Source organism: Lolium perenne, chromosome 6, assembly GCF_019359855.2.
Source record: "Lolium perenne isolate Kyuss_39 chromosome 6, Kyuss_2.0, whole genome shotgun sequence".
In the NCBI taxonomy this organism is placed as follows: Eukaryota; Viridiplantae; Streptophyta; class Magnoliopsida; order Poales; family Poaceae; genus Lolium; species Lolium perenne.
Genome location: NC_067249.2, coordinates 65,956,294 through 65,974,846, shown reverse-complemented (window position 1 = coordinate 65,974,846; position 18,553 = coordinate 65,956,294). Strand labels below are relative to the sequence as shown.

At 45.0% G+C, this 18,553-nt stretch overlaps 2 protein-coding genes and 1 long non-coding RNA gene across 3 annotated transcripts; 2 read left to right on the top strand and 1 right to left on the bottom strand.

Annotated features, from left to right (window-relative positions):
- Positions 1 to 931: 931 nt before the first annotated feature.
- Positions 932 to 1,808, top strand: LOC127307539 (uncharacterized). Its single transcript, XM_051338260.2, has one exon. The coding sequence runs from the start codon at positions 1,007 to 1,009 to the stop codon at positions 1,580 to 1,582; it is 576 nt and encodes a 191-aa protein (XP_051194220.1). The 5' UTR covers positions 932 to 1,006; the 3' UTR covers positions 1,583 to 1,808.
- Positions 1,809 to 5,737: 3,929 nt separating this feature from the next.
- Positions 5,738 to 6,671, top strand: LOC127309565 (uncharacterized). Its single transcript, XM_051340369.1, has one exon. It carries the CDS (start codon positions 5,820 to 5,822, stop codon positions 6,396 to 6,398), a length of 579 nt encoding a protein of 192 aa, XP_051196329.1. The 5' UTR covers positions 5,738 to 5,819; the 3' UTR covers positions 6,399 to 6,671.
- A 6,105-nt stretch (positions 6,672 to 12,776) lies between these two features.
- Positions 12,777 to 14,437, bottom strand: LOC127309564 (uncharacterized). The gene is made up of 3 exons (XR_007857219.2): positions 14,171 to 14,437; positions 13,238 to 13,313; positions 12,777 to 13,109 (listed from the first exon to the last, which is right to left on the bottom strand). It is a non-coding gene; the product is annotated as an uncharacterized lncRNA (long non-coding RNA).
- Between the last annotated feature and the right edge of the window lie 4,116 nt (positions 14,438 to 18,553).

The following is an 18,553-nucleotide window of genomic DNA, read 5'->3' as shown; positions in this document are numbered from 1 at the left end:
AACTTTTCCACCGGCGCACCACTGGGCCGGTGCGCCGGCAATGATTCTTGGGCCTGGCCCGAATCGGCCGGGGCCATGCCAGGAAATAGCGCCGGCGAGCCTGCTCCCCTGGTGCGCCGGCAGAAGGCCCGCATCCCCGGCGCGGCTGAAAAGAGGTGCGCCGGCAACACTTGTCACCGGCGCACGTCCTTGGTGGTGCGCCGGTACCTACTGCCTCCAACTATAGCCTTTTTCCTAGTAGTGGTATTTAGACCACCCAACGATCACTACCATCGCCAGGGCGCTTATGTCGCCGTTCCCCTAACGGAGTCGGCCTAACAATGTTAATAGCATTCAGGAAGTCTTCGTGCACGTGTCCCTAAGGACTAATGCCTCACCGAACTCTTAAATTGATCTAAATTTTCTGACACTAAACCTGTAACACGCGTAGACTGAATGAAATCCACCACACCATTGTAGTAGCGACAAAACCATTCCCCCCACCTCAACGCCACCGGCGAGATCACCACCAACGTGGTGGATGAATGTTCTTGTCCCGTACAACATCGCTACCAGTTGACCAATCTCTAACTTTAGAGACCTTACTACAACTTCGAACGCATGTTTAAGGTCCCCATTAGCGAGGAGGTTTTGTTGTTTGTTTGATGTAGTTGCTCATTACGGGATTTTACAATCGGAATGTCTGATGTCCATACCTCATGGAATATATGTTTCTCTGTTTTTAAAGATTTTGAGAACCCTATTTTCACAAGTGTCACATCTGCTCACAAAACATAGCTGAAATTCCTTCAGCAAATTTCAGTTAGTGCGTGTGCATTCACACAATTGGATAAGAAGCGGGGGGTCGAAGTGATAAGTCATGCCTCCTTTTTGTTTGTCTCTTTTCTGATTCTCACCACCTACCTCTATATATACACCACCATCCCTTTAATCTCCACATCCAAGTTCCAACGAACTGAAAAGAACATCAACACTTCCACTCACAGTATACAAAAGCAAAGATTCCATGGGAGCCAAGCTTTCCAGCTGTTTCAACCACCGAAGCAGCCTCTCGCAGCAGGCGCACCAGCCGGCACCGGTCAGGATCATCGCCGCGGACGGTTCGCTGAAGGAGCTCCCGGCCAGCCCCCGCGTCACCGTCTCCGACGTTCTCGGCGGCGACGCCGTCTGCTCTTTCTTCGTGTGCAACTCCGATGACCTCTACTTCAACGAGCCCCCACCGGCGCTTGCCGCCGGCGAGCTGCTCCAGCCGGGGCAGATATACTTCCTGCTCCCAGCGGCGGTGCTCGGACGACCGTTGTCGAGCGCGGACATGGCCGCGCTGGCCGTGCGCGCTAGCGCGGCGCTCGCGACCAAGAGGCCGCAACGGCGTGCCGGCAAGAACCAGAAGGTGCGCGTCGTGCCGATGCAAGAGCGGGAGCCGGAAGCCGGCGAAGACGTCCTGTTCAACCAGAAGGTTAACGAGCGGACGCTCGGGGAGTTGGTGCTGTCGATAAGTCCCGCGAAGAAGAGAGACGAGAAGCTCGCCGAACGGTCGCGGCTGAAGCGGGCTCTGAGCATCATTCAGGAGATGGCTGAGTGAAAGCATCCCTGCACGAGAGATAGCTAGATAGCATTGTTCTTTTTTTTTGGGGTCCTTTTCTGAACCATTTTATATGAGGTTAATAAGCCTACATATTTAATTGGTTTTAGTAGATTTAGTAGACATGAAAAAAATTTCCGGGAAATAGGTTGTAAATATATACCTCCCAGGGTGTGTATGATGCAATAGGTACAAGACAACCGGAATGCACAAAACTGTTTCTTGAGTTGTTAATCTTTTGTGTATATTATCCTGTCTCTCCAGATAGAAAAATTATTGATGGCAAATCTGCATTTTTCCTGAAAATATGGGCACAAAGGATCCTCATGTTTGTTGTTGCGTAAACTCACAATGCAATTACAAGGATACACTTTACTGCATATACAAGTAAGCAACTCAACCGTGGAGGCTACAAAAAAACAAACACTCTAAATAGAAGTGCAAATAAAGAGGGAAAAAACTCGTGTCTAAGGACTCAATTGATTTATAAGATAGGAAAAACATAGAAGTGGGAAGAGCGTAGAATTGAGATGGCATGCCTACCTGCATCCTGTAGGGAGACAAAGTGTGTTTGATTGTAGCAAAGGAATTATTCATTAGGTATGACCTAAATTTTTTTCGTATATGATTCACTAAGTACAAGATTCATAGGATTAGTTCCTATGGGACAGGTTCTTATAAATCAAACAACTTGTATAGAAAAATTGTATGCAAGTCCTGTACAAATCCTATTAATAAAATGAGCCCTAAAGTTACTCCCAAATGGAACAAGCTCTTGATTGTCGAATTTGAGTTGAACAGTAAGGTTTGTTAGTCTTCATCAAACCAACCTAACATGGATATATGGTTGCACTCTTTGTCAATGCCCTCGGTTTCCCTCAAAGGATGGAGAAGAGTGACTAGAGAACGACAATATCCAAGAGTATCGAACATGAAACTAGAGAGTGAGGTACATTTTGCAAACAAGCACTGTAAAGGATGACTTTCACTCAAATCAACACCACTTTTTTGCATTAAGCCTAATATAGGAAGGCGGCAGAGACTACACATTGTGGCATGCCAACAGTAAGAGAAGCAACAAACGAGGCCACATGGGGTATCAAAATTTACCATGGACGAGCTCAACAACAAAACAAGAGAGATCGGGCTGCCGTCTGTGTCGGCACAAGATGAGGGGAGACGATTACATTGGTGTGACAATGGGCAGACATGAAAATGCATGTGAGCACAAAAACGAGAGGAGGAAGCAGAGACGAAAGAGGATATACATGTCATCAGCATAAGGGTGGCTAGTGACAAGGTGGATTGAGGGGTAGCATGCTAGAAAGTGATGGCGGGGATCCCGCGTCAGGTACTAGTCTAATCGTTCCTACTAAGATAGAACGGACGGGATATGGGAGACAATGTATTACAAATCATTCTTAGAGCCAAGTTGACACCAATGGTTCCTGGATCGAGAGCCGTGGCATAAAAAAATCATGTGCGACAATAAAACGTGAGGCCCCTTCTTGCTTATGTCCAAGACATCAACAAAGATCCCCTACATTGCTATGATCTCGATAGATCAGAGCTCGAAAGCGAGCGTATCCAGACCATCGACAAGGCATGTACCTTGACGTGCGAAAACCTAATAGAAGGCAGCACACCACACTGGCAACCACAAAGGAGAGAGAAGCCGGGGGAGCATAGGTTAGAGACTAGAGGGAAAGATAGGGGAAGGTTCTTTTCTCAGAGGCTCCATCGCTACCCAGCCGGCCTAGAGCTAGCGGCAATTAAGACGAGGGGGGCAAGGTGAAGGGAGAGATCGGTTTCGCGGCAACACGGGTGTAGCTAGGGTTTGATCGCCTTAAAGAATTGAGAACCAACTATAACTATCTAGTTCTAAATCCCCTTTTTACTCAAGTGCAGCCACACTTGTTAGAAGAAAATTTCAGTCAACTTAGAAAATGCAAAATGAAATGTAAAATGTAGAGCTATATATAGTGAACATCAGACCCATCAAAATAACCATTCTATTGTCGTGACTTTATCAAATCGGCTGTGCTCCAAGTTACTCCCCTGGCATTATTCTTATGCTCCTGTCTATTTTCACAATCGATCTTTTCAACCTTTTTTCACATTTACGTTTAATCTATTTAAAAAATATAAACATTCTTTTTGTTTGTTTAAAAGTAGCTTATCACGTGTACCATGTGATAAATATGAACATTCTACTACTACTACTACTACTACTACTACTACTTTCACTTTTGAATTTTTGAAAATTTCAGATTCTTATATTTCTCTGCTTTCAAGAATTTTGACATTAAATATGTAGATAGATGTGTATACGAGGATTGGAATCAAAAAAGTCTCGTCAAAAAATACGTTATATTTTGGGAGATGCAAAAAAGACAAATTTCTGACAGTAAACTGACAAAATATACGTACAATTGTACTACTATTTATATTTATAATCAGAAATTTGTCTTTTTTGTATTTTCCAAAGTACAAAGTATTTTTTAATGAGACTTTTTTGACTACACTCCTCGTGTCTAAATCTATCTACATATTTAATACCATAATTTTTGAAAACATAAAAGAGCAAGGTTTTGAAAAATTTTAAAAATCTAAAAGTCCAAGCAGCACATGTGCTCATGTGCACATGGTACTTTCCGGAGGTTACCATAAAAGAAGGAAATAAAAATAACAAACACTCGGCCGGCCGAAGTACACCGGTTTCCCGGTTACCTGCTGCGAGAATGTGACCCCGTCGAAGCGACCCAACGTGCCAGACCGGTAATTTGGCTCCGTTGATCGATCCAGAAGGCAACGAAGCGACTACGCGACTCCCGTCTCCGGCGAGAAATCTTTACCTGCGACGGACGGTTACTGCCCGCCGGCCGCATCCGATGAGCTCCAAGTCATACCTGTTCATGAAACAGTCACTGTTTCAGTTTCCTCCTCTGCCGCTGTTCACACCTGGGACATTCTCCAGTTGCCGCTGGCGATCGAAGCACGGGCGAAGCTACGTACGCTTGACGCAGAAAAAGCCGCTGTTCACGTACGCTTGACGCAAGCTTCCAGCCCCAGGTGCGAACGTGCGTGCTGAGGCGAGCAAAGAATGACGGGGACACGCGGTGCCCTTGCCCACAGGTGTGCATCTCCAGAACGTTGACTGTCGAGTCACTTTCAGTGGTCACTACCAGAAGAGGAATAGTCGTCGCTGTCTGGTTCCTATACCGTGGGGTGGATATCTGGATTCGGACTGCAGCGCAGAATTCGGCAAGAGCATGCGTCACCGCTCACGGCAGCTTTCCCCTCCTTGTGTTGTTATTACTTTTGTGTTCCGATCCCTGTGAGAATCGATTTTCGCATCTGAGGAAGATTACTTTATCTTTTTGCACGGTAAGGATCAAGATAAGTAGCGTATGTATTGTCTTGCGATGAATCAACAAGATTAGTTTACCAAGCTATGTTACTTTGGCATCTGCCCTCGAGTGTGCACGGACACTTTTTTGTTGTTGTTGTTGTAAGGATGCATGATCTACGTGCACCCGACTTTTTGAAACATGAGGTTTATAAGGGAATACAGTGTCACAACCATAGTGTTTGATAACTTAACAAGGTACATGCTCCTGTTTTGCAAATTGTACCAAGGAATTAACATATCTAAGGTTAACCTATCACCTACACACAAAGAACATTGAGCAACATTTGCTTGGCATTTTCTTCACTTATGTTGGTATGACATTGACTACCATTACCAAGCCTCATTTCTCCTCCTTACATGGAGAATAAAAATGTCAAACTGGTGACGATAGTTCGCCGCAGAAGACAGAACGCAGAGAGTGGGGCTCAGAAACTAACACAACTGTACTTCTAAACTAATGCTAGTATACACAATAAATATTGAAAATAATTTATTTTTTATGTACTTTCCGAGTTCTGTTGCTACCATGGGTCTTATGCAACTGATCGGTTCAGCCTATCAGGGTATGTGTTATTGTTAACTGTTTTATGCATGTAAGAATTTTACAATCATTGCATGCGCGTTTACACAATTGGACAGTAAGCAAGGGGTTGAAGTGATAAGTCCTTTATCCATTTCTTTATCACCTTTGATCCTCACCACCCACCTGTATATATATGCGCAGCTATCCTCTGAAGTCTGAACCTCTACATCCAAGTTCCAACGAACTCAAAGAGAATCTCAACACTTCCACACGCGAACACACTGCAAAAACGTAAAGATTTCATGGGAGCAAGGCTTTCCAGCTGTTTCAACCACCGCGGCAGCCTCTCGCAGCAGGCGCACCAGCCGGCGCCGGTGAGGGTCATTGCCGCCGACGGCTCGCTGAAGGAGCTCCCGGCCAGCCCCCGCGTCACCGTCTCCGACGTTCTCGGCGGTGAAGCTGCCTCCTTCTTCGTCTGCAACTCCGACGAGCTCTACTTCAACGAGCCCCCACCGGCGCTGGCTGCCAGCGAGCTGCTCCTGCCGGGGCAGATATACTTCCTGCTCCCGGCGACAGTGCTCGGGCGGCCGCTGTCGAGCGCCGACATGGCGGCGCTTGCCGTGCGCGCGAGCACGGCGCTCGCGGCCAAGAGGCCACAGCGGCGTGGCGGCAAGAGTAAGAAGGTCCGCGTCGTACCGGTGCAAGAGGACCTAGAAGACGGGGATGGTTTCTTGTTCAACCAGAAGCTTAACGAGCGGACTCTCGGGGAGTTCGGGCTGCCGATAAGTCTGGCGAAGAAGAGCGACGAGAAGCTCGCCGCTAGGCCGCGGGCCTCGCGGCTGAAGCGGGCTCTGAGCATCATTCAGGAGATGGCTGAGTGAACCATCCATGGAAGCGATAGATAGCGGCGTTGATTTTTCTGGTCCTTTTCTGAACAATTTTTTGTGAGGCTTGTTATGCCTACATACTTAATTGGTTTCAGTAGATTTAGGAGAGAAAAAATGAATTATTCTGGAAAATAGGCTGTAAATACATCCGAGGTTGAGTAGATACAAAACAACAGGAATGCAGAAAACTCTTTCTTGAGCTGTAAATCTTTTGTGTATATTATTATCATATCTCTATAAAGAAGAACTTTTGCAATGGCAAATCAACTATTGGAGGTAAAAATCTCATTGTTTGTTTGCATATAGCTAACAATGCAATTATACAAGGGTGCACATTTGCAGAAACATAGAAAGAACTCAATCACGGAGGTAATAAAAAAAACTACTAGGATTTGGGTATAACAACGGCTAATTCGTACAATCCAAAACTATGAAAAAATAACTATTTTCACCTCCTCCGGTTAACATAGTATATGAGTCAACGCATTCACGCTTTGCTCAAACATAAACTCGATTTTTTAAGCGCAAAAATTGTACGGTGGCATAATTGCATCTTCAGTATGTTAAAAATAAGATTTACTCTGATCCTAGTCTATCACTTTATCATCAATCATAGGAGGAGAACCTGAACCTGCAATGATAAGAAAATTTAATCAGAAAACATTATTTCACAACCAATCCTCTTCAACCTATTTTCACCAATACATTTCATCTACTCTCTCGGTTTTAAAATAATTCAAGTTCTTAGTTTGTCCTATGTTAAATTACTCTAAGTTTGACCGCCTTTGTAGAAAATATGTCAACATCTAAGGCACCAATTTAGTTTTGATGAATTCATCACATAATCCGCGGTGGCCTTTTATTTTCAATTCTATTATTGAGAATTTGAATCTGAGAGAAATCGCTTTGTCGGGGCGGCAATTTACATGGGCGAGTCGGAGAACGATTCCAACGTATGAAAAGTTGGATCGTGTACTTGCAAGTGTAGAGTGGGAACAAAAGTTTCCGTTGGTGACTGTTCGAGCGTTGTCACGTTCCGGGTCAGACCACACACCGCTATTGATAGATTCTGGGGCTAATGCACATAATGGGAATAAAGGAAAATTCTCCTTTGAGTTATCATGGTTCCATCAGGATGGCTTCTATGAAATGGTAGCAGCTGAATGGAATATGGTTCCTCCGGGGAAATCACCTATGCATATTTGGCAGAAGAAAATTAGGCATTTGAGACGTTTTCTGCGTGGTTGGGCTAAAAATATTAGTGGGAAATATAAGAAAGAAAAGCAGCGGTTACTGAGCATTATTGACGGCCTTGATATTAAGGCCGAAAGTACTCCGTTGTCGTTAGTGGAGAGGGAGGAGCTTAAGAAGGCGAATGATACTTTAAATAAATTGAGGTCCGATGAAGAGACCAAATGGGCACAACGAGCTAAAGTTAAGAATATTCAGGAAGGCGGCAATAATACAAAGTATTTTCATCTTATTGCAAATGGCAAGCATCGTAAGAAACAAATTTTCCAACTTGAACAAGAAGAGGGTACTATTGTAGGAGATGAAAATCTTAAAGTGTTTATTACGGAATATTACAAGAAACTATTCGGTGCTCCGGAGGAAAATAATTTCTCAATGATTGAGAACCAAACACAGGATATCCCTCAAATCTCTAATGATGAAAATGCTATTTTGACGGCGGACTTTTCAATGGAGGAGGTTCACGCAGCCATTAAGCAAATGGAACATAATAAAGCCCCGGGCCCGGATGGTTTTCCGGCCGAATTTTATCAGCAATTTTGGGACGTGGTTAAAAGTGATCTAATGGCTTTGTTTGCTTGTTTCCAAAGCGGATCATTACCTCTGTACAAGTTGAATTTCGGAGTAATTACCCTTCTTCCCAAAAAAGAAAACGCAGTGCAGATCCAACAATACAGACCCATATGTTTATTAAACGTTAGTTTCAAAAATTTTACCAAAGTTGCAACTAATCGTATCTCTGAAGTGGCTCATACTGTGGTTAGGCCCACTCAGACTGCGTTCATGCCAGGTCGACACATTCTTGAGGGAGTAGTTGTGCTTCATGAAACTGTTCATGAGTTACATAGGAAAAAATTGGACGGGGTGCTTTTCAAAATTGATTTTGAGAAGGCATATGATAAGGTTAAATGGCCATTCCTCCAACAAGTCTTGCGTATGAAGGGTTTCGATCCTATTTGGTGTGACCGAATCAAACAATATGTACAAGGGGGGAGTGTGGGAATCCGTGTTAATGATGACATAGGCCATAATTTCCAAACTCGAAAAGGATTAAGACAGGGCGATCCTTTATCGCCTATACTTTTTAATATAATAGTGGATATGTTAGCCATTATTATTAATCGTGCTAAAGAAGAAGGGGACGTTGGGAGCCTCCTTTCTGACTTAGTTGACGGAGGTTTATCGATTTTACAATACGCTGATGACACCATTCTGTTCATGGAGCATGACGTGGTAAAAGCGCAAAATATGAAATTGATTCTTTGTGTTTTTGAACAACTATCGGGCCTAAAAATAAATTTTCACAAGAGCGAACTCTTTTGCTTCGGTAAAGCTAAGGAAATGGAGCAACTATATATGCAAATTATGGGTTGCCAAGCTGGCGCATTACCGATTAAATATCTTGGTATACCTGTTCACTATAGAACTCTGCGAAATGCTGAATGGAATCCGGTGGAAAACAGGTTCACTGCTAAATTAGGGTGCTGGCGAAGTAAGTTACTATCTTATGGTGATAGACTTGTTCTTATTAATTCAGTTTTAACAAGTTTACCGATGTTCATGCTTTCGTTTTTAGAGATTCCAAAAGGGGTCCGAAAGAGACTTGACTTCTTTCGGTCTAATTTCTTTTGGCAATCAGATGAAAATCGAAAGAAATATCGTCTATCAAAGTGGAATATGATTTGTCGTCCTAAGGATCAAGGGGGTTTAGGAATTGAGGTACTTGAGCTAAAAAATAAGTGTTTACTTAGCAAATGGCTGTTTAAATTACTTACCGAAGATGGTGTATGGCAACAATTGTTACATAATAAATATCTTCGGAATAAGACTCTAGCTCAGGTAGAAGCTAAACCTACAGATTCGCAATTCTGGAAGGGTTTAATGAGGGTTAAGCAAGATTTCTTTTCACGAGGCGTTTTTAAGGTCGGAAATGGATTAGCGACAAGATTTTGGGAGGATACGTGGCTTGGGGATGTGCCTCTTGCCCAACAATACCCCTCCCTTTATAACATTGTTTAACATAAAAATGTAATGGTATCGACGGTTCTTAATCAAACCCCTATTAATGTATGTTTTAGGCGGGGTCTAAATGATCACAAATGGATTGAATGGCTGGATTTGTGCCAAAAATTAATCACTGTGAATCTAACACTGGAACCAGATAAATTTATATGGAACCTGACTGAATCAGGACTTTTTACGGTTAAATCTATGTATCTAGATTTGATGAATGGGCATACTAGATTTCTTCGTAAATATTTGTGGAAGATGAAAATCCCGTTAAAAATCAAAATTTTTATGTGGTTCCTTCATAATAAAGTCTTATTAACAAAGGACAATTTGGCTAAGCGAAATTGGAGTGGCTGTCTAAAATGTTGTTTCTGTGACTCTAACAAGACCGTTGATCATTTGTTTCTCAATTGTCCGTTTGCAAAGATTGTTTGGCGTATGGTGTATTTTGCTTTTAATATACCCGCGCCAACTAGTATTAATAATATGTTTGGTAACTGGTTAAATGGAGTTAGCAAATGTGATAAGGCTCGCATACGTATTGGTATTGCAGCTTTATGTTGGTCCATTTGGACAAGTCGAAATGACATGGTCTTTAACAAACAAAAATCTACTAATTTCTTGCAGGTTATTCGGCGAGCTGCGCACTGGATTCACTTATGGGCGTTCCTTCTCCCGGAGGAGCAGCGGGAGCACATGGATTCTGGATGCAACCGGCTGTTGACGGTTGCTCAGGACTGCTTTTTCCGGGCTACTGGATGGCGACACATTAGCAGATTATCAAATGGATAGTTTCTTTATGTGTCTCATTTTCTTATGGTTGATTCATGTATCGACGTTGGCCGATCCATGATTGTAATCGTTTAAACTACCGCGTACTTTGAACCTGTTTTAATAAAGAAAGCTGTGTGCATCAATTGATGCAGAGGCTGGGGCTATGCTCCCATTTCGAAAAAAAAAATATATAATTTCATACTATATAGATGTGACGTTGTAGATAATGACACATTTTTTACAAATTTGGTCAAACTTAGGGGAATTTGACTTAGGATGGAAGAACTTCAATTATTTTAAAATTAGGGAGTATGTTGGAAATAGAAGTTATGCTTACAAATAGGTAGTTATTACCCGACAATAAAGAAATCTAAATAGCGCGTGCTTTAGTACACCTCCTGGCAAAGGGGTAACCTTATCAATGCCCATAATGATGGACTTAGATTTTGAGTAAGGAGAAAGCTGGTGAATTTAAAGACCGATCAGCCAAACTAGGCAACGGCGAAAGTAAGATCAAGGGCGAGATTGTATTATCAAGACTAGGGTTACATGTGTATCGCGGGTTGTGAATCTAGTCTCCCCTCGGTGGCTCCTCCTAGCCCTTATATAGTGGGATAGATCTCAGAGTCCACCTCAAGGTTGATTACATTGTCTATGTAGGTTACCCGATATGGTCCTAGCCTTCCTATTTACATAATAACTGGGCTCTAGTTTCGTGCAGATTCCTTCCTGAACTCATACCAGGGATGGCAATGCTGAGTTGTATGGCATACCCATGGCACCCCCTCTCCAGACTAAAACACATTAAGGCCTTGTTTACTCCTATGGTATTTTCACCCCCTAGGGGTTTGGGGATGAGAGGGGATTGGGTGAAAACCCCCCTTTCACCCAATCCCCAATTTTCCCCTCATTTCCCCTCATTTCCCCACACCCTCCCCCACATCCTCTAGTTACTTTATTTTTTGGGGATGAGAGGGGATATAAGAGGATTGAGATCACATGATAAAAACTCAATCTTTGCATCCCAAGACGTGATAATGTACAATCAGTAAATTAAAAACTTTGTCTTTAACATAAACTCGGTGTCATGCAATTATGTTATGCAATCTTCTCGAACAATCACACACATATAAATAAATGCTCCACCCAACAGATGAGCAACCTCCGCCATAAAATCAATGTCATGCAGTTTGACAGTACATTAGAAGTCATGGCGCGCTCGCCCGCCGAACGTCGGAAACCACGCCACCGCCGCCAGAGGACCTCGAGCTAAAAATACATGCAGAGGTAAAATTTAGTACTGATACATCGCTTACAGATAGTTCAAATGTATAGTATCTGCAACTAGTGAGCAAAGGAATCGACAGCCACAAGCACTAACTACTAGAACAATACAGGGTGGTGGCATCATAGTTAAGCATCTAGTAAGGTTGGTGGTATCAACTATCTTACAAATAAAGTGCAAGCAGCTAAATAAAATAAACCACAGCTAGCAACAGGGTGTTGATCGGCTATAGCTAGCAGGTTGACCCTTTCCCCGAGTTGGATCAGACATAGCAGGAGGCAGAGACCGTCTATTTTTTGCATGCATTGAATCTACAGAGAGCTTATAGTGAGTGTGCAAATCAACACAGGAAACACAGACAGAGTAGTATCATTCTTGAGAGCTAGAATAACTTCCAATAACAACCAACAAATTATACTAGTATTGTACTACATCGATTGCTAGTTAGTTCTAGGAGTATCATTCTTGTACGCTTCACTGGAACTTGTAGTGCATTGGGTAGATAAAATTCTTTTGGAAATGCAGTAGCCCAAGGATCAGACCTCAAACCCATGATACTAGTAAAACCAAAATACTGGATAGTTCAAATGTACAGTGACTACAACTAGGGAGCATCCTTATAATTTAACTAAGCCCATCCTTAAAGACCAAGTTCAATGCATACAACACTTGAGTTCAGATTCATATATGGCTAGATATATCACCTGACTCTAGGCTGGCACCATCACTGTCTAAATATATAAGCCATGTACTTAAACAAATGGACGCAACATCACTTGTTAATATCAACTAGCAATAATAAAGTTGAGATGCCTTAGAGCTTGAAGTGAAATTGTGATTCCTTTTCTTATTGGTCGGTGGAGTTTTTCTCACACCAAGAGCAGCTTTTTTCAAGTTGAACTTGGGTGTGCCCACTGGATGCAAAGTCGGCTTCATATCTGTTGTCATAAGAATAATACCGTTAGACTAAAAAGGCAAACATAAAACAGGAATAAGAATTACTAGTGGACATGAATAATTGCAAACATAAGACAGGAACCATAATACAGTGAGTCCATTACAAACATATTGGCAATCATTACAGTGAGTCCATTACAAACTTATTCTCCGACAAAACATAGTACATTGATTCCATTATTACATTAACAAATTACTACTACATGATACAAGAGCTAATCATGTTGGAAATCATTCCACATCTGCATTGCTATTTGATCTCTCAAGTTATTGCCTGCAAGGTTGTGTCCTTGGTGGTTATCATCCCCATTGGGCAAATCAACATGGTTAGCAACAGGAATAAGGTCTTCATCTTCATGGTCAAGCCACTCTTCGTCACCATGTTGACTTCTGATTATGTTGTGGAAGATTGCAGTAGCCGCAAGGATCTTCACTTGGTTGTTCAGTTTGTGAAACGTGGCAACATGTAGGATAGCAATTAAAGGCAGACAATAAGAATACAAAAGCTAGATTGCATGGTTTCACATCAAGTACAAGCAGTAAATATGATTCATACCAAAAACAGGAGTTCTCACAAGTTCCCAAGATGGAGGTGGCTGATCCAATCCAACAATAGGCCAAGGTGCAGGTATCTATCAAAAAAAGAAAAAGCTACTTAATCAGTTGCACATAACAGTCACATGAACTGCTGGGTCAACAAGCTGAGGCTCTTTTTGGGGAAAAGAAACAGCAGGTTTAATGTTCTAGTTGCAACATATGCATAGCACTAAAACTCAAAATGGAAACCAATTGGCCAACAGCAAGAACACGAAGGCAGTATGAAATCCTGTTAAATGCTACTGAAAATTTATCCAATGCTACCGCCATCATGTACAGATGCTCCTTAGTCTTTACTGGGTACTCAAATTCAGGAAACCAGTATGCAGATTGCTATCCACGGTAGAAAGTAAATGGTATCCAGCAAGTATAGCTTAAATATAAACCAGTCGCTCTCAGAGTTCCTGGAAAACACAGGTCACTTGAACAGAGACAGCATGCCTAGCTAACCAAGATTACTGTTACATATGCAGAATTGGATATAATAGAGTTGTCGTTCATTGCTAAGACACTAGCTTTCTAGCCTACTGATTTTTCAACCGCAACAAACGAACCAACCAACCTATCCTATCTGAATACTACTACAGACAGGAGCTACAGACTAGCACAGACAGACAGGTGGTGCACCGGCTGCTCTTGGGTGTGGCCGGATCGGTTGGGTCACTGAGATTTGATCTGGCGGGACGGTGAGAAGTAAACAGCATCGAGCTACAGACTAGCACAAATCAGACGGTGAGTAGATAGCTAGGCGCGGCACCGGCCGTGGTTTATCCCTTCCCTCCCGCCGCGCACGTCGTCCAGGCAACCTCCGTCCGGGAGCTCCGTCGTGGAGGCGGCGGCACCAAGAAACCCTATGGAGGAGGGGAAAAAGGGAGGAGGCGCGAGGACTCACCGGGGATCAGTCGCCGGAGGAGGATCTCGTCGGCGCCGTCTTGATTTGCCCCGCCGCCGTCGCCTTTCCCCGCCGCCGGTCGCCGCCTCGGTCGCTCGTCTCCCCTTTCCACGATAGAATACACGGGGTCGACCTCGTGGCTCAGAAAACCGGAGCGTGTAGGTTACCGGGTCGGGAAGATCTGGGATGGGCCGGAATATTACCCAAAAAACCCAGAGAAGTAAACGGGCCGTCCGGTAACTTTCGGGATTCGGTCGTGGGCCGGTATTTTACTCTTCCAAACCCAAAAATACCAGATAAGTAAACAAGGCCTAAGGACTGAGGTTGATCTGTACCTCTTCACAAGCTTAATAACTATGAAAGGATGCAAGCGATCTCCGACAAAATGCTTCGTGGTGTTGCAAATAAGCATAGATCTAAAGATTCTCAAATAAGTCAAGCTTTCAAACAGTCTCATGAATCCATGAGCGGGCTAGGGACTTGACTTGTTTGGCTTTGGAGGAGGGGGTGTACCGAAACATAAACATATTCCCTCCGTTCCAACGAATAATGTCTATATTTCATCTTGAAACAGAGGCGGTAACTCGTACTCCGGTCAGCCTTAAGAGCATCTCCACTCGTCTCCCCCACAAGACCCCACGACCACTTTTTTTCATCCGGACGGCGAAAAACGGCCCAGTCAGACCCCCGGTTCCTCGTTTTGGTCCGGATTTGAGCCTATTTTCGTCCGGACTCCCCATGCCATCCTCGGTTTCCCGGGGGTCTCCCGGGGACTCCGGATGGAGCAAAACCAATCGTCCACGCCCACGTGTCTCCTCTTTCGTCCGGATTCCCCGGGCCATCCTCTTTTTCCCCGAGAAACGCCGCTTGGGGAGCACACGACTGGAAATATACTGCCCCCCAGACCAAATTTTCGTCCAATCCGGACGAAAATTTCGCCGGATTTGGGCGTGAAGAGCGCCAACGAGTGGGGATGCTCTAAGTAGTTTATCGGCTTCCCCACTATCTTCTGCGACCCGGTCCAAGCGACCCAACGTGCCTCACAGATAACTTCATTCTGCTGACCGATCGAGAAGGCAAGGAAGCGACCCCGTGAATCTTTTTTCCGGCGAGAAATCTTACTTGAGTCCGAAGGTTCACATCGCCGGCGGAAGCACCCCGCATCCTTGAGCTACAAGTTCTATCTGTTGCTGAATATTCACTGTTTTCTCCTCCGCCGCTTTCACGTCCGGAACATTCTTCGATTGCGGACACCGGCGAAGCTGCGCTTGACGCAGAAAAGTCTGTGGCGATTGTTTGGGGCGCACGTACGCGCTGATGGGGACACGTGGTGCCCTAACGTCTGGCTGACAGGTTGGTCCCACGGGGAGTCTCCAGATCGTTGACCGGAGTCGCTCTCTACTGGCCACTAGAAGAACAGGAATAGTCGTCGCTGTCTGATCTCCATATGGGTGGAGTGGATGTGCGTTTATACTATTGTTGCGGCAGGAGCGTGCGTCACCGCTCACGGCAGCTTTCCCCTCTATGGCTTGTTGTCACTTTTGCGTTCAGAACCCTGTGGGAATGGAGTTTCGCATTAATTTGACGACCAATACTTGCAATGAATCAAACATGATTAGCTAACCAAGCTACTCCGCCCTAGAATGCGCACGATCATTTTCTTCGTACGGATGCATGGTGTATGCACAATTGCACATAAACGCTGTTTTTTTGAAATGTGAAATCATCTGATCTAGTACTATAAATAAAGGAGGAGGGTATGACAACAACATTGTTTCGACATGGTGCATGCTTCTGGTTTGCAAATTGCAGGAAATAGTACTACTCCATCCGATTCACAATAAATATGAGGGATCTAGCGCAATGTTAGTATAACTTTATACTAAAATCACGGTACTTTATGGATCAGAGGGAGTACGTGGCATCTAACACCATAAGAGCAAGTACAATAAGTCCTAATCAGCTGGCTATAAGAATTAAAATATTATATTATTGCTTAATTGGAGGAGAGAGAGGAGGAGAGTGGGCTCTTATGCAAGAGCCAGCTCTAGCACGTGCTCATAGGCACTTTGTGAGAGTGAAAGGTGGGTCACACATTGATTAAGTACTACATTTTTATAGCTCACTATTGTATATGTTGCTTATAGATGACATGTCACTTGGCTTATAGCCAGCAGCTGGCTATACTATTGGAATTGCTCTAATGGTTAAGCTATATCTTCATTTCTGTTGGCGTGATATTGACTGTCGCGAGCCCCCTTTCTCCTCGGTCCACAGAAGAAAAAAAAATTAAGGCTACGGTGCATCACCGAAGAAAGAACACATGGGGCTAGGCTAGGTACCTAAAGTTATGTACTACACGAACTAATGCTACGGTTCAAAAAACTAACTAATGCTAATATATGAAATAGATTCCAGAAATAGTAACAAACTTGAGAAAGAGTTATATTTTCTTTGTAATTTCCGCCATTCTACCGCGGATCTTATGCAACCAATCTTTGTAGGAGGTTTTTTTCGTAGAGAGGTTTTCTAGAGTGTTGGGTGCTCCTTTAACATGTGTTGCATATGGCTTCAAACTGAATGCCGAATTCAAGAAATAAGATTCTTCCCTTCTTGGGGAAGTATCTCATGATACCACACTTCACATGATACGGTGCTACCAACCTCAAAATTCGACTTAGAAGCTTCTAAAATTTTTGAGAACAATATGTTAGCATTCACAACATCTGTGTCTACAATCCTTATAATTTTCATAACTAAATTCGAAATAGACACTGAGAAACAAAAAAGACAAACCCAACATAAATAGTGTCAAAAACGACAAAAGCAGAAATGACACTATTCATATGTCGATTTTTTCCTTTTATTTTTTCTCCTTGTGTATTTCAAATCTGATTTTGAAAATTACAAGGATTATAGACACATATATTGCGAGCGCTCACGTTTGTTTTTATTTGTTCAAACTTGAAAAATTCGAATTTTGAGATGTGGTGACATGATATTATGTGATATTACCCGTTCTTCAAGTTACAGTGTGATGTGTATAGAACTATACACTAGCAACACTATATCCTAACCCAGTACCCCTAACACTAGCCGGCACCCTCCTCATCGCTCCTCCTACCGCCCGCTAGATCCTAGTTGTGAAAATCCCGTGCGAGATGATGATGGCGGCGGCGGGGCGTCCCTTCTCTGCGACTTGTAGGCGTGGTTGTGGCGGTGGAACTTGAGCGGGCGCCTCGGGACGACTTGTGCGTGGCCATGGCGCCGGTCACGCAGCGATGTGGCCTCCTTCATCTTTGGTTGTGTTCATTGTAAGAGCATCTCCACTCGTCCCCCCGACGAGGCCCCCGAGCGACGTTTTTCCCATCCGGACGGCGAAATTCGGCCCAGTCGCGCCCCCGGTTCCTCGTTTTCGTCCGGATTTGGCCCTTCATCCATCCGGCGGGCCCACGCCATCCCCGGCCCCCCGGGGAGCGCTCGGGGACTCCGGACGAAACGAAAGCGCGCGAAACGTTCCCGCGCGTCTGGTGGCCCCAACTTGTCGGCGAGAGACACCGATCGTCGTCCTCATCGCATCGTCTTCAGCGCGCTGTAAAAGCCTGCCGCCGGTCAGCATTCGCCGGACGCGTAGCTTCCACGCGGCGAGTTAATGCCGTCGCCTCGGTTTCATGCGCGCCTACCGCTATTTATCGCCGAACTACCCCGGCTGCCCCGCATTCACCTCCTCGCTCGTCTTCCCCCAAATCATCTCCGAACTCGAAGGAACCAGCAATGGCGAACGACGGTGCGGCCAACAACGGCTTCGGCCGCCGCTCTCTCCACCAATGGGAGGGGCGACTCCTGCACGCGGCGGGCTACCCTGCGCCGCCGGACTTCCGCGCGCCGGGAGGCTGGAGGCTGAGCGCAGGCGGCGTGCCGATCCCGCCGCCGCCAACGGGTGGCGGCGCACTCGAAGCGGCGATCGACGAGGTGCTCGTCACTCTCAGTGACGAGCAGCGCGCGGATCCGCGCTTCTTCCCCGACAACCACGAAGCGTGGATCGCGTTCTTCCGGCGAAGGTACGAACGCGAACTCGCCGCTTACGATGGCCCTCCTCCTCCTCCGGCAAGGAACAACGCCGCCGGCCGCCGCCGATGGTGGAGCGCGCCCAACCGCACCCTCGAGAATGTGCTCGCGCACATCGAGGACGGGAACTCCCCTGTCCTGGGGATGCCGCCGCCGGTGGCGGCTACCGTATCGCGTCGGCACGGTAGTTCCTGGATACCGAGGAGGATGGCGCCGTCCTCTTCGTCGTCGGGCTCGAGGTCGGCGTCTAGGTCCGGCGGGTCGACGCCGGCCACCGTCAAGAAGGAGTGGCCGTCTCCGGCCACCGTGAAGAAG